The following is a 21,195-nucleotide window of genomic DNA, read 5'->3' as shown; positions in this document are numbered from 1 at the left end:
TTTGCTAATGCATTTGTTAAGTTTATTATTTGTGTATCACTCTGATGCTGCAGAATCCTGTCCTTAAACATACGATTTGTCTTCCCTATATAATATGAATCACATACATTACACTTAGCCATATAGGCCAGATTTTTTGTACAGCAGTCTGCATAAAAGGACAGATGCATAGGTTCCATGCTTAATGGATGCATAATCAAGTGTGTAGACCATATATAACTGCATGCCTTACAGGACCGGCATGCATGAGTGCCCTTACGCTGGGAGGTGAGGTGCCTATATGGTTCAGTGTGCTTATAACAGAGTCGCTGTTTTAAGTTCTTGGTATTTTTAAAGCAAAACTTAGGAACTGGTTCTATATGCTCACTAATAGAGGGATCAGTCATCAGGATGGACCAATTTTTCTTTATGACTTCACACACTTTATTAACCTCTGCTGAATAGGTCAAACAGACCCTATTTACACCCTTGGTGCTGTTAACCTCTGTGTCCCTCACTATACTTGAGGAGCTGTCAGAGACGTAGGGTTTTACTTTAGTATGCAATCTCATGCAACTAAGAACTTGATTTTTAACCATGTTCCTAGTAACGTGGGATGGATGCATACTAGAACGATGTAGGATGTTATTTTTCCTGCATGGTTTCTTGTACATTTTAGTGGACATGTTACCTAACATATCTTTGCTCACAGTAATGTCTTAAAAATCAATAATATCAACAGGGTAATGCAGAGAAAAAGACAAATAATTAGTTGAAGTCTCTAACATGTCCACAAAGACTTGAATGTCATCCATAGTACCATCCCAGACAAAAAGATGTCATTCACAAATCACTTATAAAACATAATGTGTTTTATATAGATCTGAGATTTGTGGATGACATCTTTTTTGTCTGGGATGGTACTATGGATAAATCATAACATTTTAAAGAGTAATGTATCTTTAAGATTTTAAAAAGGTCTTGGCGCCAAAATCTGTTTAAATTACACAGACAGTGTTGTTACTATGTGTTCTGATGAAGTCTGCAATCGGCAGATGAAAGCGCTTAACATTAGAGGTGTTAACATTCAGTGGATGTCTGTTCATTGTGGCGTTTTGTCTATAATAAACGAAACAACTGTGGAAGCTGCGTTTACCTTTATTGCCTTATACCAGACCATTGTCGGCTTTTGGTTCAACTAGTTATTTGTCTTTTTCTCTGCATTACTCAGTTGATGATATTGATTTATGATAATGCTGACTCTTTAGAGCAAGCTTTAAGGGTGCTAAAGGCAGATCCATTGAAGAGGGGCTATAAGAGCAGTGAGATAAATAAGGAAATTAGAGAACTGAATACATCAGCTGGTGTTAAAGTAAAAACCCTACTTCTCTAACAGCTCCTCAAGTATAGTGAGGGACACAGAGGCTAACAGCACCAAGGGTGTGAATAGGGTCTGTTTGACCTATTCAGTAGAGGTTAATAAAGTGTGTGAAGTCGTAAAGAAAAATTGGTCCATCCTGATGACTGATCCCTCTATTAGTGAACATATCGAACCAGTTCCTAAGTTTTGCTTTAAAAATACCAAGAACTTAAAACAGCGACTCTGTTATAAGCATACTGAACCATATAGGCACCTCCCCTCCCAGCGTAAGTGCACTCATGCATGCCGGTCCTGTAAGGCATGCAGTTATATGGTGTACACACTGATTATGCATCCATTAAGCATGGAACCTATGCATCTGTCCTTTTATGCAGACTGTTGCATGAAAAATCTGGTCTATATGGCTAAGTGTAATGTATGTGATTCATATTATATAGGGAAGACAAATTGTATGTTTAAGGACAGGATTCTGCAGCATCAGAATGATGTACGAAATAATAAACGAACAAATACATTAGCGAAACATGTATCTGTAGCTGGTATGAGTCACAGCTTTAAGTTCTTGGTACTACAGAAATTAAATGAAAGTTTAAGGGAAGGGGATTTGAGCAGTGAGACTGAACTTGCTGAGTTAAAATGGATTGTCAACTTTAAAGCGTATATGCCACCTGGTTTGAATAGTGCTGTTGCTTTAAAGCCTCTCTTAAAGAAGAGAGGCTTAGTACACTGATAAGTGTTAACACCTAACAATTTTAATTGTTTTTAATTAATTGGAAGCTTTTTGTATTTAAAGGCCTGTTTTTTCATACTTTTTGTTAAGGTCTGAAGAAGCGAGCAATCATGAAAGCGCTTACCTGTTTTTATTTGTTTTTATCTGTTTTTTGGAATTAGTGTTCTTACTCTCAGCACTGAGCATCTTTTCATTTGCTGAACTTTGTTTGTGGATATCCTAGATTCCACTACGTTCTCTTGCTGCAGCTATTTATGTTGCAAGCAAAATTTAGGTCTTTAGAACTAGTAGTTCTGATGCTGTTTGTTTTGCGGATATGGAAAAGGTTTATCAGAGAGGAGTCAAGGGATCAAGTGTAGTGATAGGGCTTTGAGGCACTCTGCATCTGCATAGGACATTGTCATTATGACCTGTATTCTTATTTGTAAGGAACCTTTTCTGATGTTCCAATTGCTGCATGTGTCTGGTCCAGTACATACCAAATGGGGTATTATAGTCAATGATGGTTCTGATGAGGGCAGAGTATAGTGGTACAGTGGCTTCCCTGGACCTCAATGCATTGCCCTTACTTATAAGTTAAGCAACATAGAAGGATTTCTTTGCTGCCTTGGATGCATGTTGGTTGAAGGCAAGGTTACTGTCTACATGTGTTCTCAGATCCCTGAATGCTGAGTAAACTCTTAGGGATTTTTTATTCATGGGGTTTCCAGGGTGACAGATTTCCCAAAATGTACTATAATTTATTTGCATTGATTTTTAAGCCATGGCTTTGGCACCAGTTATTTGTCTGTGTTAGCCCCACTTGTAAGGTGTTAGTGTCTTTTGGGATTCTGTGACTACTCCCACTTTGTAATCATCTGCAAACTTTATCAGCCAAAGGCCTTTGACATTAGCCTTGACTTCTTAGAAGTGGATGCCAATGAGGAGCAGGCCCAGCACAAAGCCTTAAGGTGACTGACCTCTTTGAGGAGGTAGTCTCATCAATCCTAAATTCCTGGGTTCTGTCTGTGAGCCAGACTGCTATCAAGTGTGTTATATAGTGATTTATGTTTAATTCCCTAATTTTCGCAATGTCATAATGGGATATTGTATCAAATGAATTAGCCAGGTCCAGGTAGGCAGTATACACTGTTTTGGTCTCACCCATTGTCTTGGTGACCTTGTATAAGAAGTCTACCAGGTTCAGTAGTCATGACCTTCCTTTGACAAAGTCAAACTTGGATGATTCCAGTGTCCAGTGTCTGAAGGTCTCCTATGTCTTTGTGTATCATTTCCATGATAATTCTTTCCATGGATTTGCATATACGACTAGTCAGACCAATGGGTCTATAGTTTCTGGGATCTGATGATAGTCTGCCCTTATGAAGAGGGATGACTCTTGAAGATCTCCATTCTCATGGCACAAAGCCTGTTTAATACTGTAGTTAAATAGTAACTCCAAAGGCCCTGATAGGTCATGTTTTAGACTGTTCAGGAGGCATCCTGGGATATTATCATGGCCCACTGAGGCTGTGTTTTTGGCATTAATGAGTGCAGCCAGGACATGCTCTCTCTTTATAGTTGGAGGGGTTATTTTTTAAGGTATTTGTGAGGTGGTTATGGGTAACTTGGGATTAAAGTTTGAATTGAAGTTGTCAGCCAGCAGATTCGCTATATCGCCAAGCTCAGTGATTGTGGCACCATTAACCACCAGTTCATCACACTACTGTGCTCTGCCTTTCAGGTTTATGACATAACTGAAGAAGGCCTTTTGGTTGTCTTTTACGTGGTAGGCTATCTTGGTGTCAGAATTTGATTTATTGGACTTAATTAGCCCTCTTAGCTGCCTTTTAATTTTTTTGAGCGATCTCATCTTTACTGGAGTTACACTTCCTGATTTCACCCATGATTTTTTTTTCTTTTGTTGTTGTATAACCTATTTAATCTGGGGTACCACAAGGATGATTTGTTTGTGGAGTTAGTTTTGGGCTGACCTCTGGTAGGTATAGCAGACTCTATGCAGTCATTGACATGGTTATACAGAGTTTCTGTGAACAGTTCTGCATAGGCTGCTGTCTATCTTGGATTTGGAGGGGCATTGAATTTTGAAAAACTATCGCTTAATTAAAGGTACTTTGCCTTGGAATAGTTCCTAACACTTACTGGGTTACCAAGTTGATTTTGAATTAGGAGGAGACAGCTTTATAGTCAGACCTTACCAGAGATGACATGAAGTCGGGGGTGGTGCAGTAATCTTACATATTTGTGAATATGAGGTCCAGAATGCTGGAACCTGTAGTAGGCATATGCACTAACTGGTTAAGGGTATTTGTATTTATGAAGTCCAGGAATCTCTACACTTGCAGATTTGGGGTCATGTAGGATTCCCTGTCTGTAGAAAGATAATTAAAGTCCCCCATAAATAAAGGTTGGAGAGTGAGCATTTCCAATAGGTTTAAGTGTGCATTGTGAGCTTCATGGGATATCGAGGGTGACCTGTAGCTTACTAGGATATGGTACAGATTTTATCCATGTTGACCTATACATAGAGAAACTCCAGCTCATCAGCGTGTTTAACCAACCTTAGAGGTATGCTTGTTATTGATGTACATCAAGGCACCCCCACATTTAGTGCCTGTCTGTGCAGATACTGGTCTAAAAGTGTGTAAGGGACTGAAATATTGCACTGCCGGGGTACTCTGTGCTGGTTTAAACCATGTCTCGGTAACTGCACAGATGTCGATATTCTCTAGGGTGATAAGGACTTGGAGGGAGTGTCATCTTTTTTATTTAGGCTTCTGGCATTGAACAGTAACACCTTGAGGTTCAGTTGAGTTGATTTTGCTATGTCAGTAGGTTTAGCAATTTGGCATTGCCTTAAAAAGACTGTATGGGGTGAGGATAAAGTTTTAGATAGTATCTGAAAGCCTAGATGGGACATTTGCAGACCATCCCTGGCAAAGCAGCATGGTTTGACTATATCTTCCCATGCTGACAAATATTGGGTCCCCTTAGAATAACACCAAGAACTCAGCCAGTTGTTACAGTCAACCATATTTTATTGTTACTGTGGCATCATATGTGGTAAAGGTAATATTCTGCTCAGTGCTAGGCTCGTACCAGCCTGAGATACATAGTCAAAGAGATCTCTCTCTTCATATAGTCTAGGGAGGTAAATCTGTGGTGCAGTGACTTGAGTGCATGTGTGATTTGGCCAGATACTGGCTCTAGATATGCAGCTAAGTGTTCTCTTCTCCTTGTTCATCCTGGTTACAGGGACATCAGTATGTCTTACAATAGAAACCATGTGATTAGAGCCCTGGGAAGTGTGTTTGCTTGCCCTATGGGCTTTGTATTTGGGGTTGCACTGATTGAGGCTGTATGTCTGTTGTTAGGTGTTGCTTTTGTTGAGTGCCTTTGTGTCTGCTGAGGATAATCTTTGCTGATGGGTATTCTAGGAGGTATTTTTTTGTTTAGGAAGATTGCATTTAAGTGCCTCAACATATGTTGGTCTATGTTGTGTGTTGTGTGCTATATATGGTGAGTGCTGTGTGTGTGTGGTTTTGACAACCTGATGTCTCTTTTATGCAAGAGTTTAGCCTCCAGTGGCATTGTGTATGTACACCTCTCGCATACTGTATCCTTTACTTTAAGGCTTAAGTGGTTGTCAGTAAACATGAGACAATTACTACATTATCTCAAGATACCCTTATCCACCAAAGCTGGCTGTAGAGAAATTAGGAAATTGCATCTCCGTGTTGTCCGGTCCCCAAATTGGTGAGCTACAACAATGTGGCATACAGAAGCTAACAGCAGGCTATTATGGGTGCTTTTTATGGGAGGGGCCTGGAGGCAGACTAGGATGTAAAATACTAAATTTACCAGTATTGCCACTCAGTGTGCAATTAGCCACTCAAAGCTTGTCAGTGTGCAAGGTATTTGCTTTGTATTACTGCTTTACAGGGTACTGCTTTATGGCCAGTTTTAAAGAGAAAATGTGCTTTTAAATGTTTGCATTTCTACAGAGCACTGGCATGGTGAGTAGCTCCATGCAAATGCACCAAATTTATACCAGCACTGGAAATACAGAAAACTGACAGCTGAGCCCTCTGGCCAATAAAATAACTATACTTGTGTACTTGAGTCCTTTTGTGTGCTTCCCACTTCAGGTAGACAGGCAAACACCTACTGCGACTAGATGAGTAATCCCAGTCCTCCTAATGTAAAGAGGTGTCTGTCTTCTCCTTACCGTGATGAAGGATATCAAGTTATTGTGATATATTCCTGATATATATTGTTGCTCTTTTTAATGGGATTTAGCTGTTTTTTTTTTTTGCATTACATCCTTTAGTTGACCCATTTTCTGTACTGTATGTTTCCAGGATCACTGGACAAAACAGTTACTTTTGTCACTTCCTTCTTGCCATAACTGTTCTATCTATTTATAGCCTTGAACTAGATGTTGGGTTCTCTTAGTGATTTTAACTATCTGAAACTTGGAAACTTTGCAGGATGTACTTCTAATGAGTAGTGAAAAGGTAGCATGTTATGCAGTTCAGTTGGATTAGGTATAGGATTAATTAGTGACTTGTTCGTTTTGATTAGTTTAAACTAAGTATTGTACTTTATTTGCTAGTTTGACACAAAGTTTATTAATTTTAAAGTTTTGCTATTCCAGGTGGCCCCTCTGCTATGACAACGCATCCAAAGCGAAGTCCAACCAGCACAGGGGAAGGTGAGCTGAAGGAAGAACGATTGCCTTCCCGGAAGACCAGCGGCAGCATTGTCGGTACCAGTCGAGTCGTCCCTCCATCTAGTCCTATGGTCAGTAGTGCCAACAACCCTAACAAATCTGAGATACCAGACCGAAGGAAAGAGAGCACCACCGCTGCAAGTGTAAGTGTTACATATGCTCACCAACGTGCACAGCACTTTTTCTCAAGCATTTACCATTAGAGGTTACACTTACTTATTATTGTACCCCCAGGTTCAAAACAGTCGTATTTATTTTAGTTTATTTTGTTAACCAGGTGGATGGGCAGGGCCAAGGACCCTTTATTCCACGACGCAAACAAGGGCCATCACCAAATAAGTTACTGCAGCAGAAATAAAACAGATGAATAAAACAGATGAATAAGAACAGTAATTTGACAACATTGTAGTGCATTCTAGCTCAGATACGCAAAGAAACTGATATTGAACAAATGCAGAACAGAAAGTAGTTACAAAACAGTAGACTACATTTATTACAAAGCAGAAAGTACAATAAATTATGTCATAAATTTCAAGAGAAATATCTCAAGCCGTAACTGTTTAACTGATTTTAATATGAGGTTTGGTGATCTATAACAGTGAGAATCACTAAGTAGAAACAACCATACTTGAGTAAAGTATTTAGATAAACAGAGCATGTCAGTAAACAGGAAGGAGGACATCCATCATGTGCGGTATTTAGTTAAAGGCAGAGAGATGACAATATTATGAGCCCAGTGTCACACGCATGGCAGCAGATAGATCAGAAGCAGTAATGGTGGCAGAAACACAGTAATGAGATGGGACAGAGTAGCTCTACAGATAGGCATGAGGACATGGTAGCTGTAAATAATAGAAAATAATACAAGATATTACAGTAGTGGTTTAAGGCAGGCTGGTTAAAGGAATAGGGAGATCACAACTGTTAATTCCAGAAGTACACTTGAGGAAAAGACAGGAGTACATATCTCCTAGGTTTTAAACATGTGTGAATAGCAGATTGCAGTGTTTTATTAGCAACTGCAGTTAGTTCAAAGCAAGAGTTTAACAATAATAAATATCACACAATTACAAATATTTAGATGATAAGCAGAAAAAATTAATTCATAATTTGTACATTAGAAAGTTGTGAAAATGTTATCATTTTGAAACAATATTTTAAGAAGCAAATGTAGGGCCGCGGTGGTGCAGCAGTTAGCATTGTCACCTCACAGCAAGAGGTTCTTCTGTTCGATTCTCGGCTGGAGCACCTTCTATGTGAGGTCTGCATGTCCTCCCCACAGTCGAGTGACGTTAAAGACATGCCGGTAGGTGTGAGCGTGAATGGACGTGCCTTCTTTGAAGGTTGGGCATCGGGCTGGCAACTCGGCACCATGAAAATCCACTGCCAATCATGAGCGGACAGGAGTTCCACTGTGGCGACCCCTAACGGGAAAAAGCTGAAAGTGTCTCACACATTTTCAAAAGTAAATGTGTCTAGATACAGTTATGCATCCTAGAGCAGACCCCTGTATGCTAATATTTGACTTTGAAACACTTAACATGTATTCTGCTTTGCTATAGCTGCTTAAAAATGATGTTATTGTCATTGTGTAATTTTCTGAGGTATATTGGTCCAGGATGGAAAGGCAGATTTACAAAGTGCTTTCTCAGTACTTGTAAAAATTACAGTAGTTCTTAATAAATTAGTTTTAGTGTCATATTTTAAGGAATTTGTGTTGGAATTAAATAGCTTATTTTGCAGAGATGGACACTAAACTTTCATGTTAAAGTTTAACAGTCAGAGTTGAACAAAAAAATACTTCTGGGAGTAATTGTTAACCATTTATTTCTTTGAACTGTGTGTCAGTGGTGGTGTTAGGTGGGTGGGAGCTGGATGAACCTTCGGATTTTGTTTGACAAGTTTATTACCAGTAGTGTCCAATGGGGCTGTGTACTGGGGCTACTGCTTTTTGGACTGGTGGTGTTAGAGAAGTGGGAATGGGTTATGGCTAGCCAGATATGCTGATGATTGTAAACTGGATAGCATAAATGATGATGTTCTCTAATGTGGTCTGCAAAAAAAAATACACATCTGGTGTAATAATAATGACCTCATCTTATTTGGCAAAAATTACATCATTTATGTTAGAAAATAAGTAAGACATCATTGTTAAGTTGCATGGACTATAACATAGAATGTGACCAGTGTGCATCTACCACAGTCAGAAAAGCATGTTTTGCAGCCCATCTAATTTGAAAGAGCATGTCTAGTGACATCAGGGTGAACATTATTCTATTTTATACTTCAGTGATCTACCACGTTACTAAATGCAGTACTACATTTTGTAGCCTTCAAACAGGCAACTTGAAAACATATAGCAATTCCTTACTTAAAAAAAAGATTAAAAAACCGCCATTATATTTTGTTTCTTATAGATTACTCAGAGGTGACATCCACTTGGTCCATACGGCAATGTTTGATCTTATTCTCTTAAAAAGTCTATACCTGGAGTGGACTACTAAGGGATCAAACACCAGAATGGAAACATAATACTAAAAATAATTAACAGTAGACAAGTTTCTTGAAGCCTCTAGGTCATAGCTTGATAGTGTAACCTAAGAGTCTTCCTAGATACAAGGGTTGCTGGAACATTTATTCTATTAAACAGTGGCATTGGATGAGACTGTTCTTCCCAGAGTCAGAGTGTGTTCATGCCTGCTGATTGAGTAGTTCTTGGGATCTTCATACTAAGTGGGCTTTTACGCCTCCTAAACTAAGTTTTGTAAAAATCTCTTTACTAACTGCACTGCTGTTTCTTTGAGGCATTAAAGTCTCTGGACAGTGTAATTCTGTTACCATTCTGCATAGAGTATTTGCACACTATGTAAGCATCAGCCAGCTCTGATAGCATAAAGGGATGAAGCTCTGATTATGCCACAAGTTACCTGAGCTTGATTTGGCTTAAGGGCTTGCTAGAGCTGGCAGGTAAAGATGGGTGAACCTATTCTAGGGGTAAGGAGGTGGGTGGGGCAAGCTGTGAGAGCATATATCTCCAGCCCTGTAGTAGACTGGAACTCAGATATCTGGGTAGGATGAGGAGGCATGGCTGCCCTAAGGCCTTGAGCAGGCACATCCCCACAGGCCACACCTCACTGCCCACCTACCCTCTCACAGAATCTTAGCACACTGGGAAAGGGTAAAGCATAGAAAAAAAAGAGCTCCATTGCCCCCTTCATGGCCACCAGTGCTGGCCTCAGCTATGTAGGTAATGCCAGTGGAACTAGGATGTCCTGCTGCCCTTCTGACCTTTCTGGTGGTACTCGAGGTCAGGAGTCATAGGAGGAGAAGCTGAGCTGCAGATGGTAAGCTGAAGTGCATCCAGGGAAGGGAAAAAATCAATAAATAATGAAAATGAAAATAGTTCAGTATCATCTTTTATTCTGAAATGGGCAAGGTGAAACAGGAAAATTCTGAACAAAAAATACAGGGAAACATTCTGCACTCAAGCTGTGTAGGTTCTTTAGAGGTGACGTATTGAAATGGTTTATCCAGAGGGCAGAAGCTTTTCTTACCTCACTTGCATTATTTCACAAGTGTTTTGCCTTGTACAGTTTTTAGTAAAAGGACTTAATTCATCAACAAGATGTGAGTATGAAAAAATAAGTGTATTTATCAGCAAGACTGCATATGAATAAAAGGAGTGTATTCATTAACAAGACTGAGTTTGAATGTATTTTTCTATGCTTTGTTGAACTGGGTTAATCCCACTAAGCCATTGGCCTCTTTTCAATGGTATTCATACTGTCTAGAAGAAGTTTTGCCAGGGCCCTACTCTTTTCACTAGCAGGGAGCTCTTGTTATTATGACTTACATGTCTAAGAATGCTATAATTGAAAAAGATTTTTTAGCCAAATAACACACTGCTAACAACTTAAGTGCATGAATGCAAACCAGATAAGGAAATCATTTTCAAATGATCACGATACAAAAGTGTATTAATTAAAGCAAAAAAAATAATAAAACGAGTAAAGCGCTTTTGTTTTGTGAACCTGAACCTTTATCAGAACAGTCTCCAAGAACCACTTCCTTATATACACAAAATTTTAAAATAACAGCGCAACATTATATAAAAAACATTCATATAACAATGGGTTTTACATAAACCCAAATAAATTAGGTTTACTTCAAAAACCTGAAGTACCATATAACGACTTTCAAATAACTGAGACCACAATGCTGAAATAGCAAAAGACTAAAACTTCAGTTACCAGACTTTCACTTGACCATAAGCCATAAAATCGAAACCCACATAAACTACAAAAAAAACATACAGACGTGGGAAGTAAATCCATCACCATAGCAACCATAAACGTCCATACCTTCTCAGCAACCTTATACTTCCACTGCAAACACTGACATCAATCCACCACTCAAAATGTTCAAAACGTGAACAACATTTCCTATTGCCATATTGCCCTGTCACTAGAAATCTAAGTAACAGCTACCTTACTCTCTCCTAAACTCCACCCACAAACCAATACCCATGAACTAATACATCCTACTGAATATTCATGAAAATATGTACACCACCCACATGAATATTCAGTAGATATGTCTAACATAAATGTTTAAAATCATGTTAATTTATAAGTCTATGTTTTTGCATGGGGGCTGTGCCCCCCAACCCTCTGCAAATTTAATATAACAACTCCAAGATAGCACAACAGTTTGGAACTGAGCATATTCCCCATTCTGCTCAGCTAAAGTAAGCAACCATTGGCATTCTAGCCATTTGATCTTGTGGGTGTCACTAAAATAGGGTTTCAGTCATCTGAATATTCATCATTGTTGTCTTGGCTTTATGAAAGTTGGTCTACAGAGAGTTCGATCTTCTCAAGTAGACCCAATAAAACATAGATTGACCCTAAGAACATAAATATAATACGCTAAATTGTAAAATAACCGTACAAAATGTATTTATTTATTTATTTGCAGTTGGTTTACCAGGATAGTCCATTGGGCCATTTGAACCCGTTTTCAATGGAGTCCTGGGGAGAAAAGCTCCAATAACAATCTTGGTTACAATAGTTTAAAGATGATATTTATACAAAGGTTGTAGTTTTGAGCAAAACATTTACAATTGATACAGCAAACATTACAAATAATGCAGACTAGTGATGAGGTTGAAATTGAAACAGACTGGCAATGGAACATTGCACTGTAGCAGCTGAGAGGCATTTCTTATTAGGAATATACAGATAGTTACAGTTTGATGCATTATTTACAAATAGCATATAAGTAACAGGAATATAAATATATGGAGAGTTGATAAAAGGAGAAAGTTTTTGATGAGAATAGAGATAGAGAGAGAGAGAAGGAAACTGAAGCATGGAATGAAGGGAAGAAGGAGTTTGCCATCATTAGTTATGTGGTGAGAGAGCAGGAGCATTCCCATTGGGATATTAGATGTGAGTGAAGAGATTTTTTGAAAGAGTAATGGTTAGAAGTGATACGAATGGAAGGTGGTAGGGAGTTCCAGAGACATGCTAGACCATAAGATAGAAGATTTTTGCCTGGTGGACGGGATGGTTTGTACACTTCTATTAGATTTTGATTATTGGACCTTAATACTCGATCAGGTAGGTGCATCTTAAAGGTAGAAGAGAGGGAGGGACAGAGGGAGGGGTTGAAAATGAGCTTGAGTGCAAGAGTTAGTTGAGTATAGATGAGATGATTTGGAAGTTCTAGCCATTTTAGTTTTTGGAGAGAGGAACAGTGATGGGAGGAGGACTTATGGCTGGTAGCAAATTTGGCAATTTTGTTGTAGCAGGAGGAAAGTTGTGTTTTTAGAGAGGAGTGTAGGTTAGTGAGAAGAGGCGTTCCGTAGAGAAGAGAGGGGATAAGAAAGGAAGTAGAGAGAGTTACTTTAGTGGCAGGTGTAAGGTAATGATTTTGTCGGTAGAGCATGCCTAGTTTTTGATGGGTTTTTTTGATATTTAGTTGTAAATGGGAGTGGAATTTAAGCTGGTTATCGATTTGGACCCCAAGTAATTTGGTCTCTGATACCAGTTCCAGGGGTATATTGTTTTGGCTAGTAATAGTGAAAGAGTTTAAGTTGAATGAGATAGTTTTAGAGGGAGTAAATACCATTAGTTTGGTTTTAGAGGCATTTAATGCAAGATGGTTTCTTTTCATCCATAGCTCAGTGGTTGAAAAAGCTTCTTGAGTAAGTTTTAGGAGTGTAGGGGTAGATGTGGCAGAGCAGATGATAGTTGAATCATCTGCATATTGAATGATATTTGAGAAAGGAATAGAGTTCCGGAAATGATTTGTAAATATATTAAAAAGAAGAGGACCTAATATGGAACCTTGGGGAACTTCGGTTGAGGTATTAAGAAATGAGGAGGTGGCCTTTTTCCATTTTACTGCTTGATATCAGTTAGATACGTAGCTGGAGAACCAGTTCAAGGAAGGAGGGGATAGGTTAAGTTTAGAGAGTTTAGTTAAAAGCAGGCTATGTGAGATAGTATTGAAGGCTTTAGAAAGATCAAGTAGTAGGGTGGAAACAATAAGGCCAGAGTCCCGGGCTTTATTAATAGTTTCAAGGAAGGAGAGGAGGGCAGTCATAATACTGTGATTTGGCCTGAATCCATGTTGTGTGGGTGTTAGTAGCTGATTATCTAAGAGGTGTGGAAGAAGTTGTTGTATGCATTTTTCTAAGAGTTTAGAGATGGGAGCCAGGATAGCAATGGGACGGAAGTTGGTAACATTTTTATTGTTGCCTCCTTTATGTAATGGTATAATGAAGGCCTTTTTCCAAATTTTGGGTACTATGCTTTCCTGGATTGAATGGTTAATAAGAATGCTAATGGAGTAGGCGACTGCTTAAGCAACTAGGCTAAGAAAATAAGCAGGGATATTATCAGGAGCATTGGAGCTTGGCTTCAATTTCTGGAGGAGTTTTTTTATAGTAGAAGTGGGTATAGGTTTTAATGAAGAGAGGACACTGGGAAGGGGGGGTATTTGCGGGTGATGGTGGAGAAGGGGTGAAGGATAGGGAGTTAATGGAGGAGAGTGAAGGAGTGGTGGAAGTACAGGGAAGAGTGGTGGTAGAGGAGGAAGGAGGTGATGTGGAGAGAGTGGTGGTATTAGAGAAAGATGAAGTAAGTTTAGAAATAGCGTCAGTGAAAAAAAGAGTTAAATTGGGTGGCTAAGTCAGAGTCAGGAGCATTAGGGTCAGGGGAGGGGGTGTCTAGTTTGCCGGGGTTAAGGAGAGTGGAGATACCTTTCCGGAATTTCTGAGGGTTTGTTTTGTTGTTATTTTGTAGTATAGAGAAATAGTTTTGTCGGTCAGAAATGATGAGCTTTTTTACTTTATTTAGAAGTATTTTGTATTCATGAAGGGTGAGGGGAGACCTGTTTTTTAGGTAATGAGCCCAGGCTTTATCTCTGTGTGTTTTTAGTAAGCCAAGCGGCTGTTTTAGTTTTTATTCTCTTTGTCCTTATGGGAACATGGTAGTCCAGAACTTTTAAGAATGAGGTGTTGAAGTGAGCAACTGCGTTGTCGAGAGGTAATGTTTTTAGACAGTTCCAGTTTATAGCTTTTAGAGAGTTAGTGAAGGATGTTGCATTAAAGTTTTTTTGGTTACGAATGGTAATATAGTTATGGGAATGATGTAAGGATAAAGGGAGTCGATATGTAAAGATGGGAAGATGGTCACTAAGAGGATCAGAAAGAGTACCACTGTCAGAGAAGTATTCAGGATGTGAGACTAGAATCCAGTCCAAAATACTGCCACTAGAGAGGTTTTTTGGGGTGTGTGTAATAGAGTTAATTAGTTGTGAAAAATTGTAGAGGTTGATGTTAAGTGGGTTTGTTGGAGATTGAATGGAAGCCCAGTTAATATTCACATCTCCTAAGATTATTGTTTTGTTACTGATGTTGGTGGAGAGCCAGGAGAGGGTGTGTTCAAGTGTAGAAATATTATCTCCTGGGGGGATATAGAGGGAAGCTATACATATGTGCTTTTGTTTGTTAATTTGAAGTATTGCTAGGAGTAGTTTGGTGTTATTAAAGAGTGGAGTAGGCTTATTACAGGGAGTGACTAATAAGGAGGATGAGTATAGGAGAGCTACTCCTCCCCCTTTTTTGTGGGATCTATCTTTTCTAATGATAGAATAATTTGGTGGTATAATTTCAGAGTCTTTTATATGAGGTTTTAGCCATGTTTCTGAGATGGATAGGATGCCAGGTTTGTTATGAATTAGCCAGGCATGGAGGTTTGGTATTTTATTAACTATACTTTGGGAATTTAAAGAAGTAATATGGACTTGTCTGTAGTGGATGAGTTGGGTGGGCTAGGGTTGGGATGGATGTCACCTGATAGTAGACTGCAGATATCAGATATGAGATTGGGTTAGAGAGGTGATAGCACAGTTTGGAGTGTAGGTTGGATTTGGGTGAAATTTTTAAGGGTTTGCTAGTTATCAGTGGGGTTGAAGGTTTATGTGTGGTGATAAGTTTGTATGGAAAAAGTAGGATGTTTGTTATAGGATAAAGGTGGGGGGAGATTGGGGTGCAGGAATGTGGTAGAGAGTAGGTAAGATGGTTAGTTACATGGAAGGAGTGTGAATGGTATGGAGTGTGGGGCTGGGTGAGGTAGTAAAGATAGGATAAGTGGAGAAGTAGAAATAGTAGATAGGAGATTTGTGAGTGTATAGAGAGCATGAATGGAATAAGCTTCTTAGGGTTACTATTTTTGTATAGTGTTAGTGGTCAAGAGAGGATATATCTAGAGTAGTTAGTATGTTCTTAATGGAGGGGGAGGGGTGAAGAGTTAAGTGAGGGATTAGTGTGGGTATAGTAGGGAGTGGTTGTGGAGAGGATGATGAGGCCTAATTGGATCAATGGGATCCAATAGGTGAGGAGGGTTGCATAATTTTAGCGGGAAAATTAATGGGTGTTACTAGTGAGGTGGAGACTGATTGGTGTGGGAAGGCAGTAGGTGTGGTTATGGGAGAATAAAGGAAGAGGTGCTGGGGGCGGGTGGAATTTGGGGTCAGGGTAGGGGAGCGGAGTGAGCTGCCAGGAGAACGGAGCGGGTAGAACCAAGGAGAGCAGGAGAAGATCAAGAACCAATCAGTAAAGTGTGGAGTTGCAGAAGGAGGAGTACAGGGAACACATAGTTAATAGGATAGAGTGGGAAAAATATGTGAAACAGAATAAATCAGGAAAAGTTATATCTTGAAGAGAGAACCAGTGGTGAGAGAATTGAAGTCAGGATAGTGGTAAGAGAGTGCCATCTAGTGGACAAATGCTGAAATGCACTTGTAACCCACCTGGGCAGTCCCTGGACTAGATGGGTTGAGGGAAGACAGGGGCTGCTATAAATCAGGGAACTGGATGAGGGGGGAGTGCAGAGATACAATAAGAGAAGAGTTGGGCTGCTGGCTTATTAGGCAAGGGAGCGTACTGAACATCTAGCAGGGCCTAAAAGCAATAAAATTCAAGGTTTAGCAGCAGATGCACATACTTCCTTAAGTCCTTCTGGGAGAAGCCTGGTTCAGTACAGTTTGTTTTACTTGGTTGAGCGACAGATTGAACTGGTGTTAGAATAGTTTGGGCCAAGTGTCCACCCAAGCGTATTCACTGTGGGTAGTTCAGGTCAGGACGGGACAGCTGAAGAACAGGAGAAAAAGTTGAGAGAGGAATTGTAGTTTAGTAATATAGAAGCACATTAACTCAAATAGTCATTTTTTATAAATGACTTCATGATTTCATAGTCAACATTGTATAAAAAGCATTTATTTTACAATAGATTTTAATAGAAAACAAATAAGTAATGACTCTGCTGACTTCTAATAGCATACAAATGTATTGATAAAATATATACATGAAATTTCTTGTAAAATTCTTGTAAAATTTTTTTTAAAAATGGATACAATGACAACAAAGCAACTTGTTACAAAAAAATTCCATCTGCTCATAAAATGGAATAAAAAGTCTATGTGTACAATATTGATAATTATGTCTAACAAAATTAATATATACATATTAAAATAAACACCTACAGTTTAGCTGCCCTAAGTTTTAATACTGGAAGGAGGGATACTGTTTCATTTAATCTTCTAACATAAGTTACCATAATAACTCTTTAAACTCAAGTCTTGTCTCCTGTTCTCTACCCCTTGGGTTATTGGTAACCTTATCTAACATACCAAATCTATAACTTGTAAACTTATCACACAGAACAGAATGCCTATAGAAAGCATCATTAGTATTATGTGATCTGACATTGTACAGGCACTCATTAATTCCTTTGTGAAAAGCTTGTTCCATCTTAACCTATGTAAAAGTCAAAGTACACTTTATTGTTATTCAGAAATCACACAAGTGCAAAATCTGAATGAAATTCTGTGTCTCCGGACTCAATGTGCAGACAACATATAGACTGTTTTCACAGACATTTACACAAATAACACCTTGCTGTTACATCACAAACATGCAGGTAGACAGACTAATACTGCACATAATTATAAACACAATTTAACACTTTTCGAACTGAACACTTAAATGCATGAGACTTGTATTGCACAGGTACTTGATTAAGACATTGCATTGATCCTTGCACAGAAAGAGACAATTGAGTATTGCATTGTGAACATTAGGGTATTTCACTATTGAACTTAGAGTATTGCACTATGGTTAATTTACGAATTTACAACATGTTTTGCACTGAAAGAAGAGATATTTTACCATATTGCTACTGACCTAGATGACCTATAAGTTAGGCATGGTGAGTATTGCACAAAGTATTAGATGAGACTGGTAACCAGGTTAATGCACAATTTGAGATCGTGACAGTTTGCACAAATTGATATATATATATATATATATATATATATATATATATATATATATATATATATATATATATATGTGAGTGTGTGTATGTGTGTGTGTGTGTGTGTGTATATATATATATATATATATATATATATATATGTATATATACATACATATATATTTATACCACCCCGCAGTCTTGCAGTTCCCTTTCATTGATTTAATTTTACTCTTCAATTTGTTTTTAAAATAAAATACTTCAGACAAAATGAAAGGACATTGCTTACAGGCACCACATATACTTGTATCTCCCAATTTCCTTAACCGTGTCATTGTTGCTCCCTTTGAGTAACTCTAACATTTGATGTCATCTTAAATACAAATTTTGGTTGATGTCCCAACAAGTCCATCAATGCTGGGTTAGTCTTAAGAATACTCCAGTTATTCATAACAATATTTTTAATTTTTTGTTCAGTTATTGTACTCCACAATTAATGCACGTTGGTAAGGAGAGGTATCGAGTCTTGGTGTAGCCCCTTTAGCATGTTCTTTTGTTGCCTCATCCAAACCTACCCCTAAGAGTGCTTTATATCCCCCCCACACACTGTATAAACTCCTCATTAATAATTTTTCTAATGAAGTTTAACGGTTACCCTCTTTCAAGAAACATAAACTCTAATTTCTTCAGTTCCATTTTTAAATCATTCTTATCGGTAGTCATATGGGCATTTCAATGGATTGTCCTTAAGGCTTCTTTTTTGGCTAATGGGGGTGTGACCTACTAAAATGTAAGCAAGAGTTGCGAAAAGTTTGCTTTCTGTATATTGTAGAACTGAACCACATATCTTTTACTGTGATCAAGGTGTCTAAGTAATTGCTTCATTACTATAATTTTATTATTTTATTTCTTTAAAAATACACTTTTATGGTGCAATCATTGGACCATAATTTTCTTATCTGGCTTGCAATCCTGTACTTACAGCATTAGTAATGTTTTCCTGGGTCATTTTTACTGATGTTGGCCGCTGTTTTTTGGTTCCTATTTAGCCAAATAAAACAATGTACAGTGATAGTTTGGTTTATAGTGATAATCAAGAAGTACAGGTAGGGCCAGAACAAATAATACAGAGTTTCATACCTTCCTGTTGTCACAGCAGCCACTCTCTCCTCTGACTTCGGGACATCAGAGCCTGATTATACTTTGTAGTGTCATCAGTCGATCAAAACCAGAACTTAGATCAGCAAAGAAAAGTATCTACTTGGGGAACTATTTTGTCTTTACCTAGGTTTAAACTGTATTAATGTCAATGTTTGCCTAAAGTGTGGGAAACAAGTCCATAATCAGGACTTCTGCACTCTCTTATTTACCTGAGCCCATTGCATGGCAAGCCCAACTGTCCCCAGCATGCTTGTTTTAACTGCAGAACTATGAAGCATAGGTCTGAGTCCTTGGGAAAAAAATTAGATAAAGAAAGGGAGCATTGGTGTCCTTCATGCATTATGGCATCCATGGGTCAGGCTGAGTTGGCTTTTCCTCATAGGAAGAAGTGCCTGAAGGCACAAAGGGTATCATGAAGACAATCTGTCACCATCTGACAGTCCACCAAGGCTTGTGATCACAAGAGGAGGAGAGACTTGTTTGCAGTCCCGTCTGACAAAAGAGCATGTGACCAAAGCCCTCTCTTTCAGCTTATGCTATGCTGTCAGCCCCCCTTGATATCAGCATGGTCCAAAGGACTCGGAGCATCTAATGGCCTCTGGTCACTTTGTAGATTTATTGTTATTTCTGTTCAAATTAACCTCTAACACACATTACTTGTTAGTCTTATTTTTACTAGTAGGTCATGAAACTCATTCCTTATGTATTCCTCCCAGTTTAACCAGAACCTGTCATAAACAGTAATCACAGTACTAAGAGCATTATTTCTTATCTATTCACATGTTTAACAACTTCATTATTTCAATGTTATATATGTCTAATGCATGACTTACTGTAGTTGATCTTATTTAGTAATCCCCATGAATATGTTTAGTCACAGTATCTGTGCTCTGTATTTGTATTTTTTCACCTCATTTTTATATTGTAAATGTGTAATATTTCTGCTTGCTGTTTTTATTGTATTTACTCTTTATTGTTTTCTGTTAACTACTTTATACTTAACACAAATTTTTCTCCCTGGGCCTTCACCGAAAAGGGCTTCTGTGGCTCAAGTCAACCATTGCAGTTAATTAAAGCAATAAGTAAATAAATAACATAGATGAGCTGGAACAAGAAATGGTAAAAAGAGGTGGCAGATTGGATTGAGGCAGTGGGATCTGACATAACCAGCATGATGACACATCCCAAAGTGGCTCAGAAGTGTGAAGGAGCTATGTGGCTGTGCTTACAGAGACTGAACACGAGATACAACAGAAAATTTGTGAGAAAATGAGGCCTAGTATGGATGTCAATAAAAACAAGAGACTATGTTGGACAGTTACAGTATATGTCACAGTGTTATTGAGCCGTTTGGCTTTGCTGTGTCTCATATGCACTCACTCATTCACTTGGGCATTGTGACTTAAATTTTGAATTGTTTCTAGCAAAGGTTTTTGCAGATGATTGCTAATTCAAGTGACATTTATACCTAGTATACATATGATTATTTTGCTGTTGTAACCGCACATAAGAAAGAATTGATTATGCAGATTCAGACTTGACATTCTTACCAACAAGGGAATTTGTGATGATTTTGCTGTTTTTTGTAAAGAAGTTCATTCTATGAACAAAGTATGTGATAAACACAAATTATTGAATGAGGCCTGGGGACTGTGGAAGCCATTAATGAAAGAAAATAATGCTGTTAAGTCTCATTTTTTTTATTGACAAAGGAACATTTTTTATTGAAAAGATACCTGCTTTTTTTAATTTTATAAAGTAAGTGTAGTATTTGTCTTTAAAGATTTATCATGTTTTCATTGGATTAAATGTGTGCATGTGATATGTACTTGAATTTTAAATTTGGGTATTGTTTAAACCATGATAATCTGATGGTCTTGTGACATACACTGACAAAAAGCACTTAATCTTTGTGGACTTAAACTTATTTATTCTTCACTGTGCTTGGCTTTGCTGACTTGGCAAAAGGTGGATGCATCTTATTACATAATGATCAATTTGTCATCGGTAGTATTGGCATGTGGTATCAAATGGCTTGGTGAATTCAAGGTATGCTGTATAGACAGCGATCAATGATTTGCAATATCTTCTCTGCACTGCAATACTGAATGTTCTTAACACAATACCAAGCACAATGACTGCATAACTAATGAAAATGACAAACATGTAGCAGAAGTACAAGAAGACAACACATATGGGTATGAGAAAACCACAAAATTTTCTTTGTGTTTCACTGCTGCAGTCATCACTTGTGGTAGCTCTCAGCCTGCCCGAATACCACATTCAATGTTTTTCTGTGCTTCGGCTATTGTAGCTGCCGCCTGATGTCAGGTCATCAGTGCTATAAAGGAAGGCAGCCGATGTCATTACATCAGTCTATCTTGCC

At 38.3% G+C, this 21,195-nt stretch overlaps 1 protein-coding gene across 1 annotated transcript in view; it reads left to right on the top strand.

Moving 5' to 3' along the window:
- MARK4 (microtubule affinity regulating kinase 4) overlaps positions 1 to 21,195 on the top strand; it is a 3,074,992-nt gene that overhangs the window by 1,941,710 nt on the left and 1,112,087 nt on the right. The window contains exon 13 of the mRNA XM_044080464.1: positions 6,748 to 6,965. Within this exon, the coding sequence (XP_043936399.1) occupies positions 6,748 to 6,965 (218 nt within the window). The remainder of the gene's footprint in view (positions 1 to 6,747; positions 6,966 to 21,195) is intronic.

This window comes from Protopterus annectens, chromosome 1.part0 (assembly GCF_019279795.1).
Source record: "Protopterus annectens isolate FY-2018-M chromosome 1.part0, PAN1.0, whole genome shotgun sequence".
In the NCBI taxonomy this organism is placed as follows: Eukaryota; Metazoa; Chordata; order Ceratodontiformes; family Protopteridae; genus Protopterus; species Protopterus annectens.
Note: the sequence above shows the minus strand (reverse complement) of the source record. Positions and strands in the feature narration are given on the sequence as shown.